A 23,600-nucleotide genomic window follows, 5' to 3' on the forward strand; every position below is an offset into this window, starting at 1 on the left:
GGCCTGATTCAGGGCTTTTGAACCCTGAGGGACTGCAACATGCACAAAAAGATCCCAGCACCCCCACCCCAGACGTCTTCACCAGCTCCCCCCTTTATTTCAGGAACCTGCTTTTAAAGCCCACTATGGACTTGCCCTATCCAAAATCATGAACTGTGTTCTGCTCAAGTCCTCTCCTCGCTCCCTCTGGTCACCGAGTATCAGAATCCTCTCTGCCACTTCCACTTCTTCCCATTGCTGTTGGTGCAAGAGCCTTCTCCTCTGCTGCTTCTACCATTTGGAGCAGTCTTTTCTGTGACTCACTCTGGCTCATCAGCTCTCCGGCTCGTTTCAAATCTCAGCCAAACACAATATTGTCTCCCTCGCCTGTGCCTCCTAATTGCTATTTCCGTCTGCCATTATTTATTCGTAAACTCTGTTAGCTGTATTTAACTCAGTCAAGCAAATTGGGATATAGTTTGCATGGAAGACGCTTGTGCAAAATTAAGTTGCATTTCACTGTAGCACAGCTGCTAGCCGATCTTTTGGTTCTTCCAACCACCTGGTTTAAAGCTCATTCACTTTGACTTCCCCAATCCCTCTCTCTCCTCCGCCCCTTATCAAATCTCCTCCTCCTCCTTTGTCAAGAATCATTTAAAAAAAAGGCTTTTTTCATTGTGACATTAAAAAAAACCAAACAATTTGCACCTTAACACGAGTCTCTCACTTTTGTGCATTCTTGATTTGTGCTGATCATCGTCATTTGGTGCCACCTCCGTGGTGCACAGTGCCTGTGCAACATTGCATGTGAAAGACCCAGCGGTTTTGATGGTGGTTCCTACTCACATGATCATGTGGGTGTAGGTGAGTAAAGAGCCGGCCCCCCCATATCTTGCAGGGACATCACTGCACGGCTGGAAAACCAGGGGAGGAACTCCCCAGATAGGGAGTAGGGGGATGGAGCGTGGGTAAAGTTGTGTTCCTCTATGTGTAATCGGCTGCATAAGGAGTGAGTGCGGTGCACCCTGAATTTAAGGGAGCATGAGGGAAAAGAAGGGCTGCCACTGTGTTACGAAGCCCTGGGAGCAACTCGCTTGCAAAGGGGCAAGGAGCGCACAAAGCCATAGCTCCTCCCCCTTGGTGCACAAGCCAGCTGGGCTAGTGGGGAGTAAAATGGGCTGTACCCTTCTGATGCAGGGTGCCCTCGATTCTGCCCCATGGCATGGCCCAGCTCCTCGCTGGCTGCCCTGTGCGGCCAAAATCTAGCCCTGTGGGGTACAGCTACAGTGCAGCTGGGAGTGAGCCCCAGAGCCTGGGTAGGCAGTGCTGGCGGGGCTCAAGGTAGAGTACTAAAAATAGCAGGGTGGATGGTGTGGCTCCAGCAGAGGCTCCCCAAGCCACCCAAGCATGTGGCCCCAGGAGATTGGGTGGGCCTGAGTGTCAGAGCTGCCACCCGAGCCGTGACGTCCACACTGCTAGTTTTAGCACGCTAGCTTCCGTCTGTCCGCTCAGGCTGGCGTGCTGGCTTCCGGCTGCAGTGTAGACATGTTTCCAGAAACACAGAGAGATCCATCATAGTTTAAAGAGAAGGTTTTTGTTTTATTTACCAAAATCTCTCGTGTCAAGGCCAATGTTTAAAGCCAAGCTGCTCTCCAGGGACTATAGGCAGGTTTAGGAGGGGTGAATGGGAGTTATTCCTGAAACACTGTCCTCTGTATATTTGCCCCCAAACATAACAGAGAATTAAAACCATTAAAATCCTGTGAAATAGACTTTACAATCTGGATTTCATTCAATGAAATAAACACTTAATTACAAACATCTGTTTTTGCCTAAATTCTAATTACCTAATCTAGCCATCTGTAATTTTAATGATTTTCTCTGATTTCTTTTCCTTGCAATGTGATTAATGAGACTGGCATTTGAAGAAGTAGCTTCCCCCGCCCTTCCTTAGACTCTTTCCCATCTCTAGCAAGAAAGCCCAGGGATCTCAGTTTACACTTCACCTCCTGTTGAGTCCGGATGTTGAACTCCTTTCTTTACACAATCCCAGGAGCCTTCAGCTCCCTTACGCTACAGGGGTAAATCCCCAAATCCCTACGTAGACAGAGACTTTCCCAAAAACAGACCTGTCGGACGTTAACTGCAGTAGGTGTTTAAAACGACAAAGACAGAGGCCAATTCATTGTGCCATGATAATGCTCATAGTGGGCAGAAGGGGAGAAAATAAGCACGGTGCTTCTGACTTATGTCATCCTAACAGCTCCTCTGTACCTGCCCTGCCAGATATCTGGCAGGGTTTAGTTCTTATCCCTGGGAGGCCACATGGCTCAGGAATGAAGAATGATGCTCAGAGACCAGGGTGATGGGGGAACACGCACAGGGAGAACCTCTAAACAGGACAGTTAGGGTGCTCTTGTGGTTAAGACTCTGGGACTCAGGAGACCAAGGTTCAACTCCTGACTCTGCCACAGCTGTGGGGGAGGTCATTCAGTAACACTGAGGTTGTGTTGCCTCGTAGCTAGAGCATTGGACTGACACTTTTAGGAGACCTGGATTCTATTCCTGGCTCTGCTACTGGGTCACCCTGTGCCTCAGATTTCCCATCTGTAAAATGGGGATAAAGATACTGACCTCCTTGGTAAAGTGTTTTGAGATGAGAAGAGCTAGATATTATTACTTGATCTCTCTGTGTTTCATTTCCCCATCTGCAAAATGGGAACAATAATCCTTCTTTTCTTCCATCCTTTCCCCTCGACTACTTAGATTGAGAGGTCTTTGGGACAGGGGCTGTCTCTTGCTAGGTGTATATACAGTGCCTAGCACAATGGGACTCTGCCCTCAGTTGGGGCCTGAATATGCTACAATAATAAACTGTAATAATAGTGAGGTCGGTAATAGCCGAAAATCATAACCATCTGATGGGGGGAGGGAGGGGGGGGAATGTGCCTTAAACTGGTAAGTTTCACCCCCGTCCCTGCTGGATGGGAGACCACACCGTGATTAACTGACATCAGGGCTAGCTTTCTCAGTGGAGAGGATTAGGATCAAATGTGCCAGGGCAGCTGAAATCCCTTACCAGATCAGGAGGAAGCCTGCCCGGCTACCGAACCCGTTCTGTGCAGGAATTGAGCATCCAGCTGTATTAATATGACAGCAATGGAGGCTTTAGACAGAGGCTCCCAATCCAGCACCATTCACGACCCCGAAATACACTGAGAACTCTAAGGGGGGAGCTTCCTGGCTTTTTCATCTGAAGAGCTTTTCTGCTCATTCAGGGCCAACTGGAGAGAAGAGACCAGGATTATATTTTTCCCCTTCAGCACGTGGGTTTCTAGGGGTTATTTTTTGTTTGATTGTCTTATTTGAAAAGCTTTATTTTTAATGCATCTCAACGGCCCTGCAGCTGTCGCCCAAGCAGGCGGCTTCCAGGGAGAGATTGCATCAAGATTTGGCAAACTAGGCAGTGAGTTCGCTGCAGCCACCTGGGCTCAAGGGGTGGGAAGAGGATGTCAGGGAGGAGCTGGCTAGAACACCAAAGAGCAGTGCCTTGGTAGTAGTCGGGTGTGAACCAGGGCTGGCAGTTTGTGTCAAGCAAATGCAAAGTAGAGAGAACTCCTCATTTGCTCACGTAAGGTCAATTTGCAGCGAGAATAGTGGGACTTTCAGGAACGCTGGGGCTGCCTCAGGAAATCGAGGGAATTTTTTATTTCATTTGTCAGCACATATGTTGTTTGGTCATTGGCTTTTTCTCTTCCCTCCACAATCTGGCAAAGCTTCCAGTCTTGTGGGGCAGATTTCAGCCGTGATTTCAGAGAAATTTGCAGCAGCATCAGGAGACACTGACATATGCAAGGTAGCACAGTCCAGGCCTAACCCCTTCGGCTTTTAGCTAAGCCCTGTGAGGCCTCCTACCTGAACATCCTAGATTATCCAGGTTTTGTCTCCCAGCCCCTCTCCAACGGCTCTAATGGCATCTGCCAAATAGAGCTCCTTTAGCACTGGCGAGATTGAAGGGTCTCACCTTGCTACTCTCCAGAACTAGAGGCTCTCTCATAAGTCACAGCAGGTTACCCCAAGGCTGCACCCACCTCCTTTACTCACCTATGACGTCCTCCTGGTTCACGTCTGTTTCTTTCTCCTGCCTCTGTGCCCCTGCTCTCCTGATCTTTACTCTTGTCTCCCCTTCTCCCATTTCTGGGACACATACTTTATACAGCCACCAAAAAGCCCCCCTAAAACCCAAGCTTCCTCCTCACTCCAGACACCTTTTAATACCAACCTCAGGGCTTCTCCTCAGCTGAGGGGCTCTTCAGCTAGGTTCCATTCTCAGCTGTCCCCCATTCAGGCCCTCCCTCCCCTCATAGCTTGTCTCCTTTGCCCCAGCCACTTGCTGCCCCATTACAGGTTTCGACTACTGTTCCAAGTGGCACAGTGGGGATTATTTTTACTTACTGCCGGCCCAGTAAAGGGAGCGTGATCACAGTTCTCCTGCCACGACTGGTTGAGGCTCTGGACAAACTCTTGGAAGAAAGCATGCAACTGGTTGAAGGTGGAAAATCCCACGATGTTAACCCGGTCATCCAGAAAGCTGTCCAGCTGCTGGAGCGAGAACTCCTAAAGCATCCCAGCAAACAGAAAAAAGCATTAGGAGACAGCGGCAGGTACTTCAAAGGCTCACAATGTGAATGAAGGGAGGGATGGCTCTGAAAGACAGCTGGAAGGACTTGCAGATGGGCTTTACCACCTCTACATCGACAGTTCAAATCCGCCAGGCCCAGGCAATAGGTAACCAAAAGTCAGCGACATACGATGGATGTTAATTGGCTGTGACGTGAAGGAGTGTGGATTCCTTTCTTAAGCTCTTAATGGGCACATGAGCTACGCCCACCCCCACAAGTGGCCACCTGTGCAAAGACGCCAAAGACTAGGTGGGTTTTGGCACCTCCTTTCTCATTCCCTTGTGGTGGGCGCTCCGGAGAGGAGCTGAAGCCCACTGGCAAGAGGGAAGCTTGTGTAGGGCCGGGGAAGGATGAAGCCACATTCCCAGCAGCGGTGCTTAAGTAAAGCACAGCGATCTCATGCCCGAGAAGCACAGTTAAAACAATGTCAAACTGAGTGCTGAAAAGAGAAGTGCCGTGCCCAGCTGGGCCACGGGGGTGCCATTCTGTGTGGCCCCCATCTGGCACAGCAGCATCACCCCCCACACAGTAAGAGAACCAGTGCGACGTGAGGGCTAGTGAGGTTGAGACTGGAGTCTTTCAACTGAACGGGTTAACTGTTAGGACAGTCAGAGAGAAGCCCGATCCAAAGGGGTTGGAGTTCTGTACGGGGAGGGGAGCCCAGCTCAAGGAGGCACCAGGCCCTTGCAACAAAGTTTTCTCTCCCTGCAAATGTCTCTGTTCCTGTATATTCCTCCCAAACCCCCGTGGCATTCAGAGTGCAGCATGAGACCTGCCACCACCCAGGCAAAAGTATCTTTCTGCAGACAAATAAAGACCGTCAGCATCCAGGCCTGTCACTCTGGCACATTTAGTGCTACATCCACTCCAACGATGGCTCCCCTCATTCCACAAACTGCTTTGATGGAGAGATGCAGTCCTGGACCAGCCCTCCTTGCTAATCCCCTCCACGGCTTGCTTCTCCAAAAGGCCCAAGGGATCGCTGCGCTTTTCAAACAGAAAGAGGAGCCCAAGCAACAGAACGGCTCCAGTCCCTGGACAGATCTGTGACCGTGCTCAGTTTCCAGGCTGCAGCACTCATCTGGGAATCACAAGCGTTCCCTGCTACGGCTGAGAGCTCCAGCCAGGTACAGTGCAAGGTATACAGTTGTCCATCCAAACTGAGGGAGGATTTCCAGCCCTTCTGGGGTGGCAGACCATGGTGGCCCTTGTCTAGATAGGATCTCATGCTATTTCATTACCTCCCGTTTCTAGCCTCTGCAATAACCATTAACTGGGCTCTGGCCCAGGGTGCAGATACTGCTGAGTTGACCCCCATGGACCATTGCTGCCACTTTCCAGATAGGCAATTTCAGGGCGTTTGCCCAATGTTACAAATGGGACTTTCATTTAAACATAAAACCAGTCCCACTGCACAGGGCCAGCCTGGATTGTCTCCACCTGCCAGTCAGAGGGAATTTGCTCAAAGCCCTACTTCTTGAAGCTCACGGGAATTGGTTGGGCAGGAGGGTGAGACCCAAGGCCCTTGGCCCTTGTGATACTGGGCAGAGGGTAAGATGGGAGTATGGCAGGTGATCTTGCAATTAGAGCCAGAGACTGGGAGTCAAAAAGCTTCTGGTGTATTCCTAGCTCTGCTACTGACTTGCTGGATGACCTTAGTCAATACACTTTACCTCTCTCTGTGCCTCAGTTTCCCCATCTGTAAAAGGGGAAAATACCACCTCACAGAACTTGTGACGCTTTATTGATGAAAGCCCACTGGGATCCTCAGACGGAAGTTACTAGAGAACTTTTTTACTTAGATTGTCAGCTCTTTAGGGGCAGGGAACATCTTTTTGCTCTGTGTTTGTACAGCACCTAGCACAATGGGGTCCTGGTCCATGACTGGGGCACTTAGGTGCTCCAGCTATACTAACAACACAAAACAATAAAGGCAAAGCAGTAAAGCTTTATTCCATTGATACCCACATGGGAACCAGTGGTGCCAGAAAAATGTGGGGGAGTTCTTAGTTCTCCTTGGGAAATACTGGTGCCTTCTTTCTTTCTTTCTTTTTGCTAATTGCTAAAAGGTAGCTAGAAGGCAGTGGTTACAGGTTTGGAAGCTGCCAGATACCCTTTCCCTCCCATCACTAATACAAATTCCCTCTTGCTTTGTGGAATAGGAATTTTCAGCCAGTCTTGCCCTTTGTGCGCGTGCGCACATGGGAAAGGTATGTCACTGCGTCAAAGAGGTAGAATTACAAGGCTCCTCCGGCACGGTGAACTCCTAGGAGGATGAGAGTTAATACAAGATTCAGTGTCTTTTGGACTCAAATGCATGAACGTTAGGTAACATGAAATTGCCTGTGAACTATTGATGCATTTGACTGATATTACCATCCTGCCTCCCTGACAGGTTATCCATTTACTCACTGCACCTCTGTCAACCTGCAGAACAAGGGCAGATGGCTAATGAGAGTCAGGGCCTGAGGAGATTCCGTATGCAGATGGTATAGCCAGCAGCATGCCAACCCCCTCAGAAAACAACACCCTCTCCACAGCTGGAGCCATGGGCAGGACGGCAAAATGTTTGGGGCACAATGGACCCAATCCTGAGAGGTGCCCTTAGTGCTTGCTGGCTTTGTTGTGTTGGTGGGGAAACTGAGGCACGTGTTCCCAGCACCGGCAGATCTCCAGCTGAAGCCAATGGGAGCTACAGGTGCTCAGGGCTCATGAAAATCAGCTCCTTTAAGATGTCTTAGGATGGACCTACAAAAAACGGAAGGGTCCAAAAATCAGCAGATTTAAAAAAAAACAAAACTGGCCGTTGCAACGTTGATTTGAGGGTGTTCAGCACCTTGCAGAATTGGTCCCCTAGTAATACTAATAGCCAGCTTTTATCTAGCACTTTTCATCTGTAGATCCCAAGCCACTCTGTAAAGGAAGTCAGCATCATTATCCCCCCTTTTACAGACAGGGAAACTGAGGTACACAAAGGTGACGTGACTTGTCCAAGGTCACCCAGCAGGCCAGTGGCAGAGAATTGAAGCCAGATCCCCTGAACATCAAGTCAGTGCTCTATCCACTAGGCCCCACGGCCTCCTTTGCTGACTAGCCCGTAGGCGCCTGCTGACAAAACAGAGACACAAATTCGCTCCAATTAATGTTAACAAAAGACTTTTCCAGCTCAAATTACATTGACACTTTTCACTACATGGCTCTCTCTCTCTTTTTCTAGGCTAACCCCCAGCTGTTAAAAAAAAAAAAAAAAAAAAAAGGTCTCTATTTATCCATCACATTCAGAAGGCACCCATCACCGTGGTATCTGGGCACCAAATGGCCTGTACATAAAACCAATGCAGATGCCAGCCCAGCCACCCTGCATCCCCCTGGCCCCACCTCCAACCCCAGCCACCTCTCGGAAAGGTTTTTCTGCAGCTGTTCTCATGGAAATTCTGTGCACCCAGGTCACAAACACGTAAATGAACCGAGAGGTGACTGTAGAATGAGATGTGGATTAAACAGTCCCTGGAGGAGATGCTTCATTTGGAATGGGATAAAAGGGATTTGGCGAGGCCAGAGGAGCAGTGGAGGGCACAGAGGTGACAGCGCCTGACTGATTTAGAAGCCGCCCGTTCAGCCTCCGTCCCTTAGTTATTTTTTTCTTACATGGTCACTGACGCCGCTTGACATTTTCAGAGCCACGTTTTCCAAACAAAAGCTCATTTGCAATTCAAGGCCTGTGCTGCCCAGCTGATTTCCAGAGCTTGAAGACCCATCGTTCAGCTCCACTCGAGCTACCGCCAGCCAAAGGGAAGGTGTGGATTTTCAATGACTAGCTGCGTCTGGAGCGGTTCAGCGCTGTTGCATTCGGCGCGCCGGTGCAAGGCAAATGGGAGTACGGGGGAGGCTGCTCTTAGAGACGCTGCTGGCTAGGTTCTTATATGGCCCCGTTCACCACAGCACCTCAGGTGCCTGACTGGATTTAGCCTAACGAGAGGTAGGGAATTATTATCCCCATTTTAGAAGTGGAGAACTGAGTGCTTACATGGTTTGCCAATGGTCGGGTAGGGAGTCTGGAGAAGAGCCAGGATTTGAACCCACATCCACCAACAACCCTTAAGATCTACCTCAACTTGCTACATAGAGGTAAAAGGTGATAATGCTACAGAAGGCATCTACACTACAGAAAATGTCAAAGTTAGGTCAGGGTTAGCTAACCCTAATATCACCTCAACTACTTGTCTTATCTATGGTGCTTATATGGCTCCTATTACAATAATATCTGAGCACCTCAGAAACTTTACTGCATTTATCCTCACAAAATGCCTGGGAGGTAGGGCCATGCTGTTATCCTCGCTGCACATATGGGAAACTGAGGCACTGAGAGGCAAAGTGACTTGCCCACAGCCACCCAAGAAGTTTGTGGCAGAGCACAGAACTGAAGCTGGGTCTTGCAGGTCCCAGCCTAGCACCCTAACTGCTGGACCATCCATCCTCTCTTTGGACTTCCCAATCCCCGCTCGACCGCTGCTGAACCATCTGAAGGCCAGGGCTAACATATCGGTGTCAGTATAATATGAGGTTACATACTATGCTATCGTCATACATCATGTTCTATATTTTGAGTAGGCCCAACCAATGCCCGGGATCAGAACTCCAAACCTGCATGGAAAGTTTGGAACAGAAATTTGCACCTGGAACCCACCTCTCCGTAGGATGCAGCTATGGGCTAGCCACTTTCCGGGGCAGGGGGAGGATGCAATTCACTCCCAGCACTACTCTGCTTCTTAGCAGCGAATCGGAAGGATCATTGAGGTGCACACAGGATGTTACTGGTTTGCTGCCACACCCTGCCTTCCCTTTCCTCCTCTCTTTTAGTCACTGGTGCCTTTGTTCTCTCCTGTCTGCGCTGAGGGCCTGTGCTTTTGCAGGTTGGAAGACTGCATGTCATGTAATAGCTCCCAAGAGCAAGGAGTGCTGAGAGACAAATTCGTACCTGTCAGTAAATTCTATTTAGTGGGCTACTCCAAGCCCTGAAGCCTGCCATTCCAGCCTTCTCAGCCTCCTTTTCTGCGCTGCCTCTCATTGATTGATCACCGTGGCCAGAGACAGGTCATTTGTCCTTCACAGCAAACTCTGTACTCCCCATACCTCTCTCGGGACAAGAACTCACACACCAAGGCTTTCATAATCACGTGCACTCATACAAGAGATGCTTTTCATCATCTGGCTACCAGATGAACCCACAAGCAGGTGCAAAATGACAGGCAGGTAAATACACTCATGCAAGTTACTCATGCACCCACACTGACCAGGACATAAACAAGATACCTTTCACAGATAGGTTTCTCCCAGTAATAAAATAAATTTTTTTAAAAAAATCTGTACTTTGCATTTCCATCGTACCTTCCTTTGCAAGATCTCAAAGAGCTACACTATCTCTCTTGCACTGAGCCTCAAAAGCAACCCTGGGATGTGGCTAAGTATTGGTGTTATCCTTATCTTACTCGGAGGGAAACTGATGCACGGAGACGCCAAGGCCAAAAATGTCAAGTGTCCACTCTTTTTTTAGGCACTCGATTCAAGGCTCCTTGGGTTAGATTTTCAAAGGTGTTGAGCACCCACAATGGCCGCTCGCTTCATGGGACTGGGAAAGAGGGAAGGGTGTTGGAGGTCAGAAAATCAGGCCTGGAATGTCTGAAGTTGGGCACCCAAAATGGATGGAACCTTCTGAAAATTGAGGCCTTACGAGTGAATTGCTCGGTGCATCTGTAGCCAAGTCAGGGACGAGAACTCGGGTCTCCTGATTTCCAGTCCATGGCTTCACCCACAAAACGTGTACAGTTAAACAATGACACTTAGCAATTATATGGCACACTCTGTTTTCAAAGCGCTAGGCACCCATTCACTAATGGAATAGAAAGGGAGACAGCACTGGGAGACAGCACTGCAGGAATTATTACAGGAGACAGCACTCAAGTCATGCCTGGGTTTCTGTTCTTCATGCAGTGCTTGGCCTGCATTCTCAAACCTAACCCTTTAGCTCATCCGGAGAAGCTGCCTAATAAAAACAGCACAGCCAGCCACTGTAAGTCACAATCTCAGCGTGGGGAGCTTGAACTTGGTGGCTGTGAATTATGAGCTTGAGATTTACGGAACACATTCTCCAGTCGGTGGGAAGATAAACCCATCCCCAGGTTTCAGCATCTTGCTCCACACAAGTCCCTGACTCGCACACAGTGATTAAGGGCCTGATCTGAACTGGGGCTAAGCACCCACAATCCTCACTGCTTTCAGCCCATGCTGGGGACATGGCCGCTGCACTACTTGGATTGAAGCCTTATTTAAAACTCTGCTCCCAACTTGCTCGGTCTGTCCATTCTCTTTCTATAATAAAATAGCAGAAATGTACTGCCCTCACATTGTCTCTTTCAGCAGTCTCTCTCAAAGCACTTTGTTAATTCACTAAGTTCCGCATTCACCCCGACCAGGTGGCGGTGGAATAATGACCGCTTTACAGATGAGGAAATCGAGGCACAGAGTTGCTAAAGAGCCAATCCCGCTTCAATTGAAATAATGGAAAAACTCCCGTTGAAGTCAGTGGAGGCAGGAATATGGCCTAAGACCATAATCCATTGCTGTTCAGCAATGCTCTTAAAGCAGGGACTTAGCTTTAAGTGTGATGGCCAGGGCTTGCACTGGGGGCCCTCAGAGCTAAAAGCAAAAGCTAAAGAGCCTGGCTCTATAGCTGGGCAGCGTAACAATCCCTATCCTCTGCGGCACGGCAAAGAGGGGGAACTCTAACACACACTTACCAGTAGACCACACAAACAAATACTTAAATCCCATTGAAACCAATGAGGCTCAATTCATAACACTAGTCACTCCAATTCCAAGGACCCCATTGACAATCACAGCTTGTACTAATGGGTCTTCACATGGCTCCAGAGAGCAATTTGGGAAGAACAATATTTACTGCGCTGACCATAGAGCCATTTCCCTGCTTGATTTAAGTGAACTGCACTTTGTTTCTATGCGTGGCGCTCTGCTGCCAGCTGCCCAACGGGTTCTTAAAGTCATGGACACCTACCCTTATGGCATGGTGCCATGCAATATGATCAGACTCAAAGGTTGACTTAGAAATATTTTTCTTGCGCAGATTTTGTTTCTGAGCATCTCTGAAAGGTTCCATCTGCCCTCCATGCTTACAGTTGCCAGAGCTTAATTTTGAATACAGAATTTGTTTTTCTAGATGAGTCTCAGGCATATGAATGACATTACCCGTCCCTCTCTGTTGGACACAAATCAACTGAGCTGCCATTCCAACCGAACCAGCTTTTGCTAAGACTTCTACGTTGGACACCCGGTCCTTCCATTTGATACCCAGCAGTTGTCATAGGCGTCTCTAATGGAAACTGTCAAGCTCTTTAACGTGCCATTGATAAATGGTCCATCTTTCACACCCGGAGAGCAATGTTGTGAGGACAACAGCATTATACACTTGGATTTTTGTCTGTAGATTGTACACTTGAATTTTTGTCCGTGTTGCTTCCAGATCATGTGCGGTGCTGGCTTTCTGAATTCACACATCCACTTCGTGACTGTTTGTCGCTTCATTCTTTAACATGCTGCCGAGGTAAGTGAGCGGTTTGGCGGCTTTGAACACGGTACCTTCTGAGGGTATTGCTGGATCTTCGTAAAGTTGCTGAGGAACTGGGTGATACAGAGCCTCAATTTCTGTTCAGCTGATGGTAAGGCCAAAGTTACGAGCTGCCATAGCAAAGCGGTTTGTGAGATCTTGTAGTGCTGTTTCAGAGTGTGCCACAAGGCACAGCCATGGGTGTAGAGCAGTTCCTGGATCAATACTTCAATCACCTTGCTATTCGCATGCAGTTTAGAGAGATTAAAGAACTAGACAGTGCGAAAGCATAGAAAGATGCCGTTTAAAGAACCATGGAGGGCTCTTCCTTTAGCATCACAGTGAAGACTAAACAAAAAAGGTTAGGAGCGAGGCAAATCTTTGCTTCACCCCAAACATGATTGGAAATGGGTCTGTTAAATCACCAATGAGACTTAAACACGTGGGTAAATGCTTTACTGAATTGGAGCCTAACATCCAGAGACTCAAAGGAATTTAGGCTCCTACCTTCCTTAGAAATCAACGGAAGGTAGGAGCCTAACTATCTTTGGGGTTCTGGCCCTAAATGACTTGTGCATGTTCCCAATGGCAGAGCCAAGGATGGAGCAAGAAAGTCAATTTCAGGTCTTCTCTAGCCACTACACACACTGCCTCAGTGTACCACTGATCAAGATTGATTACGGTCTTGGGATTTTTCTTTGACCAATTCCTATCTAAGTTATGCATCCCCTCCTTACCACAAGTTCCATGTGCAATGGGTTATCACGAACAGTGAGAGGGAGCAGTGAGCAGTGCTTAGGTGGTTGGACCAAGAGTCAGGACACCTGGATTCTGTTCCCAGCCTGGGCTGTGCGACTTTGATCAAATCACCTCTACTCTCTCTGTTGCCCAATTTGCCCAATACTCACCTAGCTCACAGGTGAGTTGAGAGACTTAATTAATATTTACAAAGAGGTTCAAGAGTCTCGGTTGAAAGGCATTAGGCAAGAGTATTATTGGTATTATAATAACCCGACGATAGGTACACGTATTTTAAACTCAAGGCTCAGAAGCCTTGGGATTTATCTGCACTGTCACTCTGTTGATCTCACATCAGTGATTGGCTTCTGGTAATTGCTTATCTCTTAACGCTGAGAAGGACAGTTTGCTATTGTTAGTTTCTGTGTGTCAGCTATTGAGTGCCTTCCACTTCTATCAATCTGGCTGGCAATATTGTTCTGCGTCCCCTTTGCGCGCACAGAATCTCGCTCCTTTACGAAATTCTTACCATGTTTTTAACAAACCAGGTCACCCGGGGAAGCAAAGTAACAGGGTCGCCTCTCACCCTGGGAAGAATTGCCAGGGTTTGCTCTTTTGGATTGCAGTGACACGGAGACCTTGACACACGCGTGTGTCTTCCCCTACTGATTACTGCAAGGGCTTCATTGGATTGGTAGCCTCCAAATGGTCCTCAAATGCTGCTGCTGCTGCCAGGGTCTAAGATTAGATTATGGGTAGAGCCTTACCAAGTTCACAGCCATGAAAAACCGTGTTACAGACCGTGAAATCTGGTCTCCCCCTCCACCCCCGCCCACCGGTGAAATCTGCTCTTTTGTGTGCTTTTACCCTACACTATACAGATTTCAAGGGGGAGACCAGCGTTTCTCAAACTGGGGGTCCTGACCCAAAAGGGAGTTGCAGGGGAGGTCACAAGGTTATTTTAGGGGGATCATGGTGTTGCCACCCTTGCTTCTGCGCTGCTGCCTTCGGAGCTGGGCGCGTGGAGAGCGGCGGCTGCTGACTGCGGGCCCAGCTCTGCAGGCAGCAGCGCAGAGGTGAGGGTGGCAGCACCAGCCCAGGCCATCCTGACTTCTGCGCTGCTGATGGCAGCGGCTCTGCCTTCAGCGCTGGGCTCTCAGCCAGCAGTCGCCGCTCCCCAGCTCTGAAGGCAGAGCCGCCACCAGCAGCAGCGCAGAAGTAAGGGTAGCAGTCCCGCAACCCCCCCCTACAATAACCTTGTGACCCCCCCCCACACTCCTTTTTGGGTCAGAGCCCTACAATTATAACACCGTGACATTTCAGATTTAAATAGCTGAAATCATGAAATTTACTGTTTTTAAAATCCTATGACTGTGAAATTGACCAAAATGGACCATGAATTTCATAGGGCCCTAATTATGGGACAGATCCCCAGAAGGCATAAATTAGCCAAATTCCAGTGCCTTCAGTGGAATCACTCTGATCTACCCCAGCTGGGGATCTGTCTCATTGACTTCAGTGGAGCTAGGCTGATTTCCTCCAGCTGGGGATCTGCCCTGTGGGGCCAGAACATACTCACCTCTTTCTTTTTGTCTTTCTGTTTGTGTATGTGGGGGAAGGAGTGGGGGCTGGAAGGGTATTTAATAATGGCTCAGATCCTGAATTCCTTACTCCATCTTCATTGAGGCAAAACTCCCATTGATCTCAATAGCAGTTTTGCCCAAGTAAAAGCCAAGTAAGGACCTCGGGATTTGGTCTAACAATTTACACTTTGAAGTTACATAGCAGTTTTTATGCAAGGATCTGAAGGTACTTTACCAACATAGGGCCAGATCCTCAGCTAGTGTAAACTGGAATACCTTTATTGACTTCAGTGATGATTTACACCAGCTGAAGTTAATGAAGTGGGGAAATTTCCATTATTAGTATTCCCATTTTAGTGCAAGCGGATGGACTTGATTACTTCTTGAGGTCCCTTCCAGTCCTATGTTTCTGTGATTCTATGCCCCTCTGTAGCAGGGTGTGCTCACCACCGCGGTGCCTCCTGCTGGTTGCTCCAGGAATTAGCTCTGTCCAGCTCTGGAGCGTCCTCTGCGGGTGGTGTCTCACCCGTTGTCTGCTCTGCTGTTTGTCTTGACCACCGGGACACCCAATGGCCTGTGATGGGATGTTAGATGGGGTGGGATCTGAGTTACCCAGGAAAGAATTTTCTGTAGTATCTGGCTGATGAATCTTGCCCATATGCTCAGGGTTTAGCTGATCGCCATATTTGGAGTCGGGAAGGAATTTCCCTCCAGGGCAGATTGGAAGAGGCCCTGGAGGTTTTTCGCCTTCCTCTGTAGCATGGGGCACGGGTCACTTGCTGGGGGATTCTCTGCTCCTTGAAGTCTTTAAACTACAATTTGAGGACTTCAATAGCACAGATATAGGTGTGAGGTTTTTTGCAGGAGTGGTGGGTGAAATTCTGCAGCCTGCGTTGTGCAGGAGGTCAGACTAGATTATCATAATGGTCCCTTCTGACCTAAATATCTATGAATCTATGACACGTGTCGCTCTCTGGACCACAGTGTCCTCTTCAGGACACTGCCCTCCAGCAGTACCCGCTACTCCATTCTCACCCCCTTCTGGGGGCGGGGGCAGGGGGTAAAAGCAATCCTTCGGCTTGTCCCTGGCTCAGCGGCCAACCACAACCCAAAGTCTAGCCCCTCACCTCAGGGGCAAGTTGCAGTCTGTATCGGCCACACTCCTCCGCAGCCAGGTGCAGTGTAAGGGCGAGGGGGAGAGAACCCAGGCCTGCTCGTTACTCTGGGTTCTGACCCAGAGACCCTCTTGCGGCAGCCTCTCTCTGCCCTCCTTCTCTCCCCTTGTCTGCCTATCTTCCCTGGGCCACTTTCCCCTTGGCCCTTGTACCTTCTTGACCATTTTTAGCAGGGGCTGCGGCTTGGCAGATAATGGGCCAAAGCTCTCCTCTGCTCTCCTGAGCCTGCCCAGCACTGCTCTGTCCAAGGTGCTACCTCCTTAGCTCAGGAGCCAGTCCTCCTTCCTTACTAGTCAGGGAGAGACTGCTCTCTGCTGCAGCCTTTATATAGGGCTCAGCCTGGCCCTGATTGGCTCCCCACAGGCCCTTGCTGATTGGTTGCCGATCTGCGCAGCCTCTCTAGCCTGTTCCAGCCCTTTTTCTCATGGAGTGGGGCAGATGCCCCACTACACCCTCACTCCACAATCTATGAAAATGAACAAATGGACACACCAGACACCAATGTAATTACACCAGCCTTTTGTGTGTGGCTACGGGTTGATTTTCTGAATGGGACACTTGAATATTGCACAGCTTTGTCCCTTAAGATAGTCAGTCCCTCCTAAACCTGGTGCACCCTTTCCAATGAAAGCAAGTTAGTCCTCTCCTCTGTTAGGTATAACACCAGGAGAAGACCTGCCTTTGGAATTTGATGCTCTCCCCTCTGTGGATTTTGTTGCCTTCAGGGTCCATAAATGCTGAACTGCTGAGCCTGTTAATCATTTCTAAGTTGCTCTAAAAACATATTTAAAAACATATGGTCACTAAAGTGTACAGGATTATGCTAAATGCGTTATGACTTTTTTGAATGGCTCAGTTCGCTTACAATATATTGACCAAGACAATAATGGTACAATAAACCACAAGTAAAAAATCAATTTCACCGGCAGAAGAAAGTCATTTGAATGATGAATTTTCGCTTTTTCCCCTGTGGGTTCATTCAAACATATTGGGTCAACTGAGCATTCTGAGAGTTGTAGTCTTAATGACCTTCAAAAGTAGGGTTTCTTGGGGTCATCACCTTTATTGACAGGTGGATCTCAAAAGTTCCAGAATTTCTAAGCAAAACAGCATCCAAAACTTCCAATCCTTCTCCCAAGTTCATTCAAACACTCCAGACCCCTTGAGACCAAAAGCAAGTCCCTGGTGCAACTCCACTGAATTTAATGGAGTCGCACTCAGATTAATTAGGTCCTTTTGTGTCTGTAGAACTGGGACTTGAAATAGGAGAAGGGGGACTGAGGTTTTTCAAAGTCATTAAGGGATTTAGACACCCTCCCCATTAAAATGAATGGGAGTTGTGTCTAAATCTCTGAGTCAGCCTGGAAATTCCCAACCAGGATCTTTCCATCAGACCCCAAGTCTGGAGAGAAGTGTCTCACTCTGATGGCACCCCGACATTTCTTCTTTGGACTCGGAATGGGGTGTTGTGAGGCCACTGCCAAAATTAAACAAATTTGGGAAAACAAGTTAAAAACTTTTCAAACCTCCACAAAGTTAAGATCAGATTTATTGTACCAGTAAGGGGTACAGAGAGCTTCCTCCATGGGCTGACTCTTCTATAATTGTCCACAAGAAGCTTTCTTACACTCTCCTTGGAGACTGGATTGGAGGCACCAATGATGTGATTGGATAAGCCTCAAGTTCCTCTGCATCCTAAATGATGCTTTGGGCCACTTGCATTTTAACTGAGTTGTCATTCTTAATCCCAATGGGTGAAATTCACCCCAGGGCAGAGTGCCGACCCAAGACCCTAACAAAGGGAAAAGTTTAAATGGTATAAAGGGCCTTGTCTGGACCCTTGGCACCGGAATGAACTCCACCCAAATACACGAATTAGAGATTGCCTCTGCAAAATTCAAATTTGGAAGGATGTTTATATCAATTTGGTTCAGGCCCATCATCTTTTTTATTATTTGTATCACAACAGAGCTAAGTTGCCCCAACCAAGATCAGGGCCCCGTCATGCAAGGCACCGGACAAATGCATAGTAAGATTCAGTCCTCACCCCAAGGAGTTAACAGCCTAAATAGACATGACAGACAAAGAACGGGAGGGGAAACAGAGGCAGTGAGATGTGAAATAACTTGCCCAAAGTCAGATAGCAGGTCAGTGGCAGATCCAGGAATAAAAATCTAGTCTCTTCACTCCCAGTCCAGTACCCTAATTCACCATACCACTTTATGAGCCTTCAGGGGGCAGGCATGAGATAAACGTAAGTGGAGGTAAAGTGATTTACAAACTAAAGCTGAAATTTTTTGAAGTTGTCTACGGGATTTAGACACTAGATGCCCATTCGTTTCTAACTGGGCATCCAAGCCAATTAGGCAGCTTTGACAATCTCACCCTTTATATAGAAGAATCTTTTCCCTTCACTGAAAAAACCCCACAGATTTATGCCAGCTCTGACAATGGAACAAAGCAGCAGTTATCAGGGCACAGCAACAGGACACAATACTGTCAGAGAACAAAACAACATACAAAGAATATACTGTCTGACTCTAGGGACTGCTAAAATTTCTTCATACCTTCCCTCTTGTACTAGTAATTTTAATAGTTTCAATTATTTCCATCTAATCTCCCTGATAAATGTTTTGAAATTTAAATCCAGCCTCGGGTCCATATATATATATAAAGGGCAAAACAACAACAACAAGCTACATGGAATGAGCTACAAAGAATTAATTCCACCACAGGGTTTTGGAGACATCCAAAGCCTCTCGTGATCTGCTCTGGTGGTTTCAAATATTTCTAGGGCTAGGACATGCAATTATTTCCTTGCAATTCATGGTAGCTTATCTGCAATGCTATGCATCGTCCTTATTATTATTATAAATCAAATGCCACCATATCTACATTTCCTCCCCCCCAAATGGTTATCAAGTCAAGTTTCTCTGCCAGAGAAATTTTTTCAATTAGGAGTTTTAGTCGCTATGGACTAGACTGGGACTTGGCCAGCACGTCCACATAAGCGCTCAGGAAGGAGTAAGGCCTCCCTCCCCTATTTGCCCCTGCAAGAGCTACGTGGGTCTGGATGCACACAGATAAATAGGTGCTACGTGCCTGCTTACTTTCTGCTCCTGGAACACGTGGGTGGGGAGTGATGGGGGGGAAGGAGTGGAATTTTATCCCCAGCCCGCCAGCGCAACCAGGTAAGAGACTGGCGTCGGCACCGCTAGCTACAAGAGGGAAGACAAAGGGGGCGTGTGTGTTTGTGTGTCTGAGATGCTGTTGGGACCACTCCCAGGACAATTTCAGAGCAGCAGCCGTGTTAGTCTGTCTCCGCAAAAAGAACAGGAGGACTTGTGGCCCCTTAGAGACGAACCAGTTTATTTGAGCATGAGCTTTCGTGAGCTACAGCTCACTTCATCGGATGAAGCTCACGAAAGCTCATGCTCAAATAAATTGGTTCGTCTCTAAGGGGCCACAAGTCCTCCTGTTCTTTCTCCCAGGACAATGTAGATTACACACCCTCTTAGAGATGCGCCTAAATGCACAGGCTAGCCCTGTATCTTTCAGAAGCGTGGGAGTGTGTGTGGATGTGGGTGTTGTTTGTAAGTATGTGAAGCTGCCATAGGCTCCAGCACCGGGCTTTGGCTCTACTCCCTGTTTTTTCTCTTTTTTACATTTACACAGTCACTTTTCATCCCGGAAGAAATCAAAGTGCTTGGCAAATTTGTACATACGCACAGAGCACCACTGAAATGCAGCCACCTCTGGGTGGATGGTGAAAAACCCAGCAGTGTAGAGCATCTCATGAGCTAGTGAGGAGAGGGGACAATCTGGACAAGGCTACTGGAGAGGACTTCTACTTACAAAAAAGAGTGCTTCCTGAGAGCCTTAATGTTCATGGACCAGCCCAGATGAGTATTTTTAAGGCCGCCCTCCTCCCCCTTGACAAGATAGCTACGGACAATTTAAAATTTCCCCCCCGGCTGGGGTGGGGGACAGAGTGTGGTTCAAAAAGACAGGAATGGGAACAGGAATCAATAGAGACCTAGGTTCCATTCCTGGCACTATCACTGAGCTGCTGTAGGGCCTTGGGTAACTCATTTCCCCTCACTGTGCCTCAGTTTCCCCATCTGGAAAGCAGGGATGACAATACCCTCCTTGGAGATCTATGGATGAAAAGTGCTACACATAAACTCTCTTTCATTAGATTTATTCTGATTCCTGGCCGAGCGTGGGGAAAATGCGGCCAAACTCCTCACGATGACAAAGAAGATGTTTGCCCTGTGGTTCACTAGAGAAAGCCAATAATGAATTCACAGCTACCCATAAGTTATTCTATAGGTATTCACTTCAGAGCCCTTGCATCCAGCCCTCAGCCTATATGTAAATGCACAAAGGGCTGGGAGATCCCTCTGCCGGAGGTTGGCATCTGCTTTCACATACCAAGCTTCCTCCCTGCTGAATTGACTAATTAGTAGAGTTTAAGCTCTGTGAATCACTGATCATTATATGTAGCAGCCAACCTCCCCACTCGAGCCGCTCTGTGTAAAAGCCGTCAAGTCCCAGCAACCTGCCTCCATCCAGTGCCCCAGAGGAGAAAAGAAATAATATAGAGGTGCGTAACTGCCCATTGTTCAGGAAGCTCTTGTTGTAATGGTTGCAATGAGCTTAATGCCTGGAGATACACCCTCCAGTTCCTCCTACCTGTGTTTAACTCAGACTCCAACCCCCCCATCCTTTCTCTTACGTCCAACTATTTTCTCCAGTTCCCATTAGTTTCATATCCATGCCTTTAACTACATGTACTGTCAGTCCCTCGTTTGGCAGGTTCTTCCTTCATTTAAACCGTCTTTCCGCCTTCTCTCCCAGAGAGCAGTTCACAGTGATTTTATCTTTTCTATTAGGCAGTGATTGCAAAACCTCAGTGGGTTCATTAGCGGCTTGATAATCCCTCCAGATTTATTAGTTTAAATTGCTCGCTTCCATCTCTCATTCCCATTTAAATATTACTGATTTCCTTAAATATTGCTTCCATCTGCCCAGGTTTCGCCCAGCATCACCCTTCTTCTTAATGATCCCTGTCAAAAATCCAGTCAACTCTATGGAGAGCTGGTCTTTTTAACAAAGTGGAAAAATAAACTGGAGTAAACAGATACTCTTCTTCATTGATCTCAAGCATGGCTCTAGGATTCTCTTCTTTCTAACCTATCGCTCTAAACTGGGTTAGAGAAACTGGCTTCAGTGCAAACTTCAGATCCAGATCAAGAGTCAAAACCTGAACTGCCCCTCATGCAAATTCAGAGGTGTTCTTCATTTTTTGTATTGTGGTAGCCCACAGGAGTTCCAGTCACAGACCAGGACACCATTGTGCTAGGCACTGTACGGACACAGATCATTTATTATTTGTATCATGGTAACATCTACAAGCCCCAATCAAGCATCAGGTCCCAATTGTGCTAGCAGACAATTAACAAAGTCAACAATCTCATCCCGAGAGAGCTACATGATTTAGTTGGGGTTGGTCCTGCTTTGAGCAGAGGGTTGGCCTACATGACCTCCTGAGGTCCCTTCCAACCCTGATATTCTATGATTCTAGGTCACAGGATGTGATAGGTGAATGAGACAGATACACTGGGTGGGGATGATATGCGGGGTTTGATTTAGGCCCATCTCTACTGAATGTTTCCATGGCCCATTGCACACAGCAGGGCTCTCATCAAGAACTGCTTAACACACACAATTTTGGGGTGTAGACTTCCATAACAATAGCTCTGGTAATAATATATTGCACTTTCTCTCAGGGAACCTCAGGGTGCTTTAAGAACACTCATAAATTAAGCCTCACAACACACCCTGTGAGGCAGGAATTATTCTCCCCATTTACAGATGGAGAAACTGAGGCACAGAGCTGTTGAAGAGACGTGCCCAAGATCACACACAAAGTCACTGAAAGAGCTAGGAATAGAAACCCAGGCTTGTGCTCTAACTATTTGGCAACACAGCCTCTGTTAGAAATAGTGAGGATGAGTTTATGTTTAATCGGGTTGCATACTAGTTGTGGGAGAACTAGATCTACTAGGAAATTTGAATCCCTCAGTACAGCATTGGAACAGTATTAGCTTTTGGAACCAGACAGTCTACAATTCAGTAGATTTCACAATGGCCTAAAGAGTTAACTCATGAGAATGGGGAATCCATGGAATCAGCTGAACTAGGTGGGGGGTTTCCCTGGTCCTCTTCATTCTGGCTTGGGTTCTCTACAACCAAGAACTAACTCTGGAACTCAGTCCTCTGAAACCAACTGGATTTGCTGGGATTAAGAATTAATTAGCTTGTTACCCTCCTGCAGTGAGGGCACAGTAGGGCTGATTTACTCCATCCTGGCAGTCTGTAGGATTGACAGACAACCCACAGTGCAACTAGATTTAACATCCAGGCCAACTTGTGGCAACAGGATGAGCCTCTTGGCCGTTCTGTGATTGGAACACAAGTGGGTCATTCTTTTTCACATTCGCCATCCCCTGGCTTCCTGGGACACAGGTTACTTGGAATGACAGCCCACACAGGGATGATACCTGCACACACAATCCAACCCCATTTTTGGTGGGGTCTTGAGGCTCAGGCAGCTCTCAGCCTTGATATAGCAGCAGCCCAACAGGGCCTCCTCTGCCTGGCAATCATATCTAGACTGATGACTGTCTCACAACACCTCCTGCTCCTTACCCATTAGATGGAGCTATAAGAGAAGCAGAGGGCCCCCCTCTTATAGAGCTGGTACTTTACACCCAGTACTGATAACACACTAAGTGATAATCCCAGATCTTGGGAATCAGATGTGCTGATACCAGTTGGCATCAGAAGCAAAATACAATGGTTGTCAGTAGGGACCAGGAACCAAATGATACTGACTGGGATTAAGAGCCAGCCATACTGATGCTCAAGAGCACTGGGAACTAACTGAGCCTGGTGCCCATCAGGCCTAAGAACCAACTGGGGTTGGGGGACTGATAGTTGTTGGGTCTGAGAAACAATTAAAACACCCATCGTTGGGATTGGAGACCAATAGGAATGGTAATTCTTGGAACGGGGACACAATTACATCTGCTTGTTTGGATTGGGAACTAAGGGGAACAGTCAGGAGCCGGGACTACCTCTCACTGCGTGTATGTATAGCACCTAGCAGAATATGGCTCTGATCTTCTTCGAGTCATCTAGGTGTGATGGTACATAAAAGAACGCTCACTGGAAGGAGGAACCCTTGGACTAGAAATCACAATATGGAACCACCACCACCTGAATATAAAGTAACCTGACATTTGAGGATCCTAGCAGCTTGGGCTCTGCACTCAAGATTTATGTTACCAGCTGAGCTCTAGTAGGGCTTCTTTACTACTCACCCAGTTGCCAGTCATTTATATTGGATTAATTAGGACTAGGACCAAATGGACTAGTCCACCGTGGAACAGTATTGACTAAGGTTAGGAACAATGGAGTGGACTCTGAGAATGAACTGGAATTATATTAGCGCAGGGAGGGAGACTGTGTGTGGAATTTTTCTCTTTCTGACGCCTCCTTTCACACTCCAGCTCTTCACACCACTCCCCCCTTGTTCTCAGTGTTGTCACCCATCCGTTTCATTCTCCCTCTCCTACGTTTGGATCACCCTTCCTACACTCTTGGCTCCATCTGTTTCCGTCTGTCTCCCACCCAAATACATAGACACACAGCACGCTTCAGCTCTCGACTTTCCTGGCACTCATGCACCCAGGCATAAATATTCATAGAAATTATAGAATCAGAGAATCATATGGGCTGGAAGGCACCTCCAGTT

At 47.8% G+C, this 23,600-nt stretch overlaps 1 protein-coding gene across 5 annotated transcripts in view; it reads right to left on the bottom strand.

Moving 5' to 3' along the window:
* GRIK4 (glutamate ionotropic receptor kainate type subunit 4) overlaps positions 1-23,600 on the bottom strand; it is a 304,903-nt gene that overhangs the window by 64,173 nt on the left and 217,130 nt on the right. For all 5 annotated transcript variants that reach the window (XM_073321250.1, XM_073321251.1, XM_073321249.1 and 2 more), the window contains exon 8: positions 4,435-4,596. In XM_073321250.1, the coding sequence (XP_073177351.1) occupies positions 4,435-4,596 (162 nt within the window). The remainder of the gene's footprint in view (positions 1-4,434; positions 4,597-23,600) is intronic.

Source organism: Lepidochelys kempii, chromosome 22, assembly GCF_965140265.1.
Source record: "Lepidochelys kempii isolate rLepKem1 chromosome 22, rLepKem1.hap2, whole genome shotgun sequence".
Taxonomy (NCBI): Eukaryota; Metazoa; Chordata; order Testudines; family Cheloniidae; genus Lepidochelys; species Lepidochelys kempii.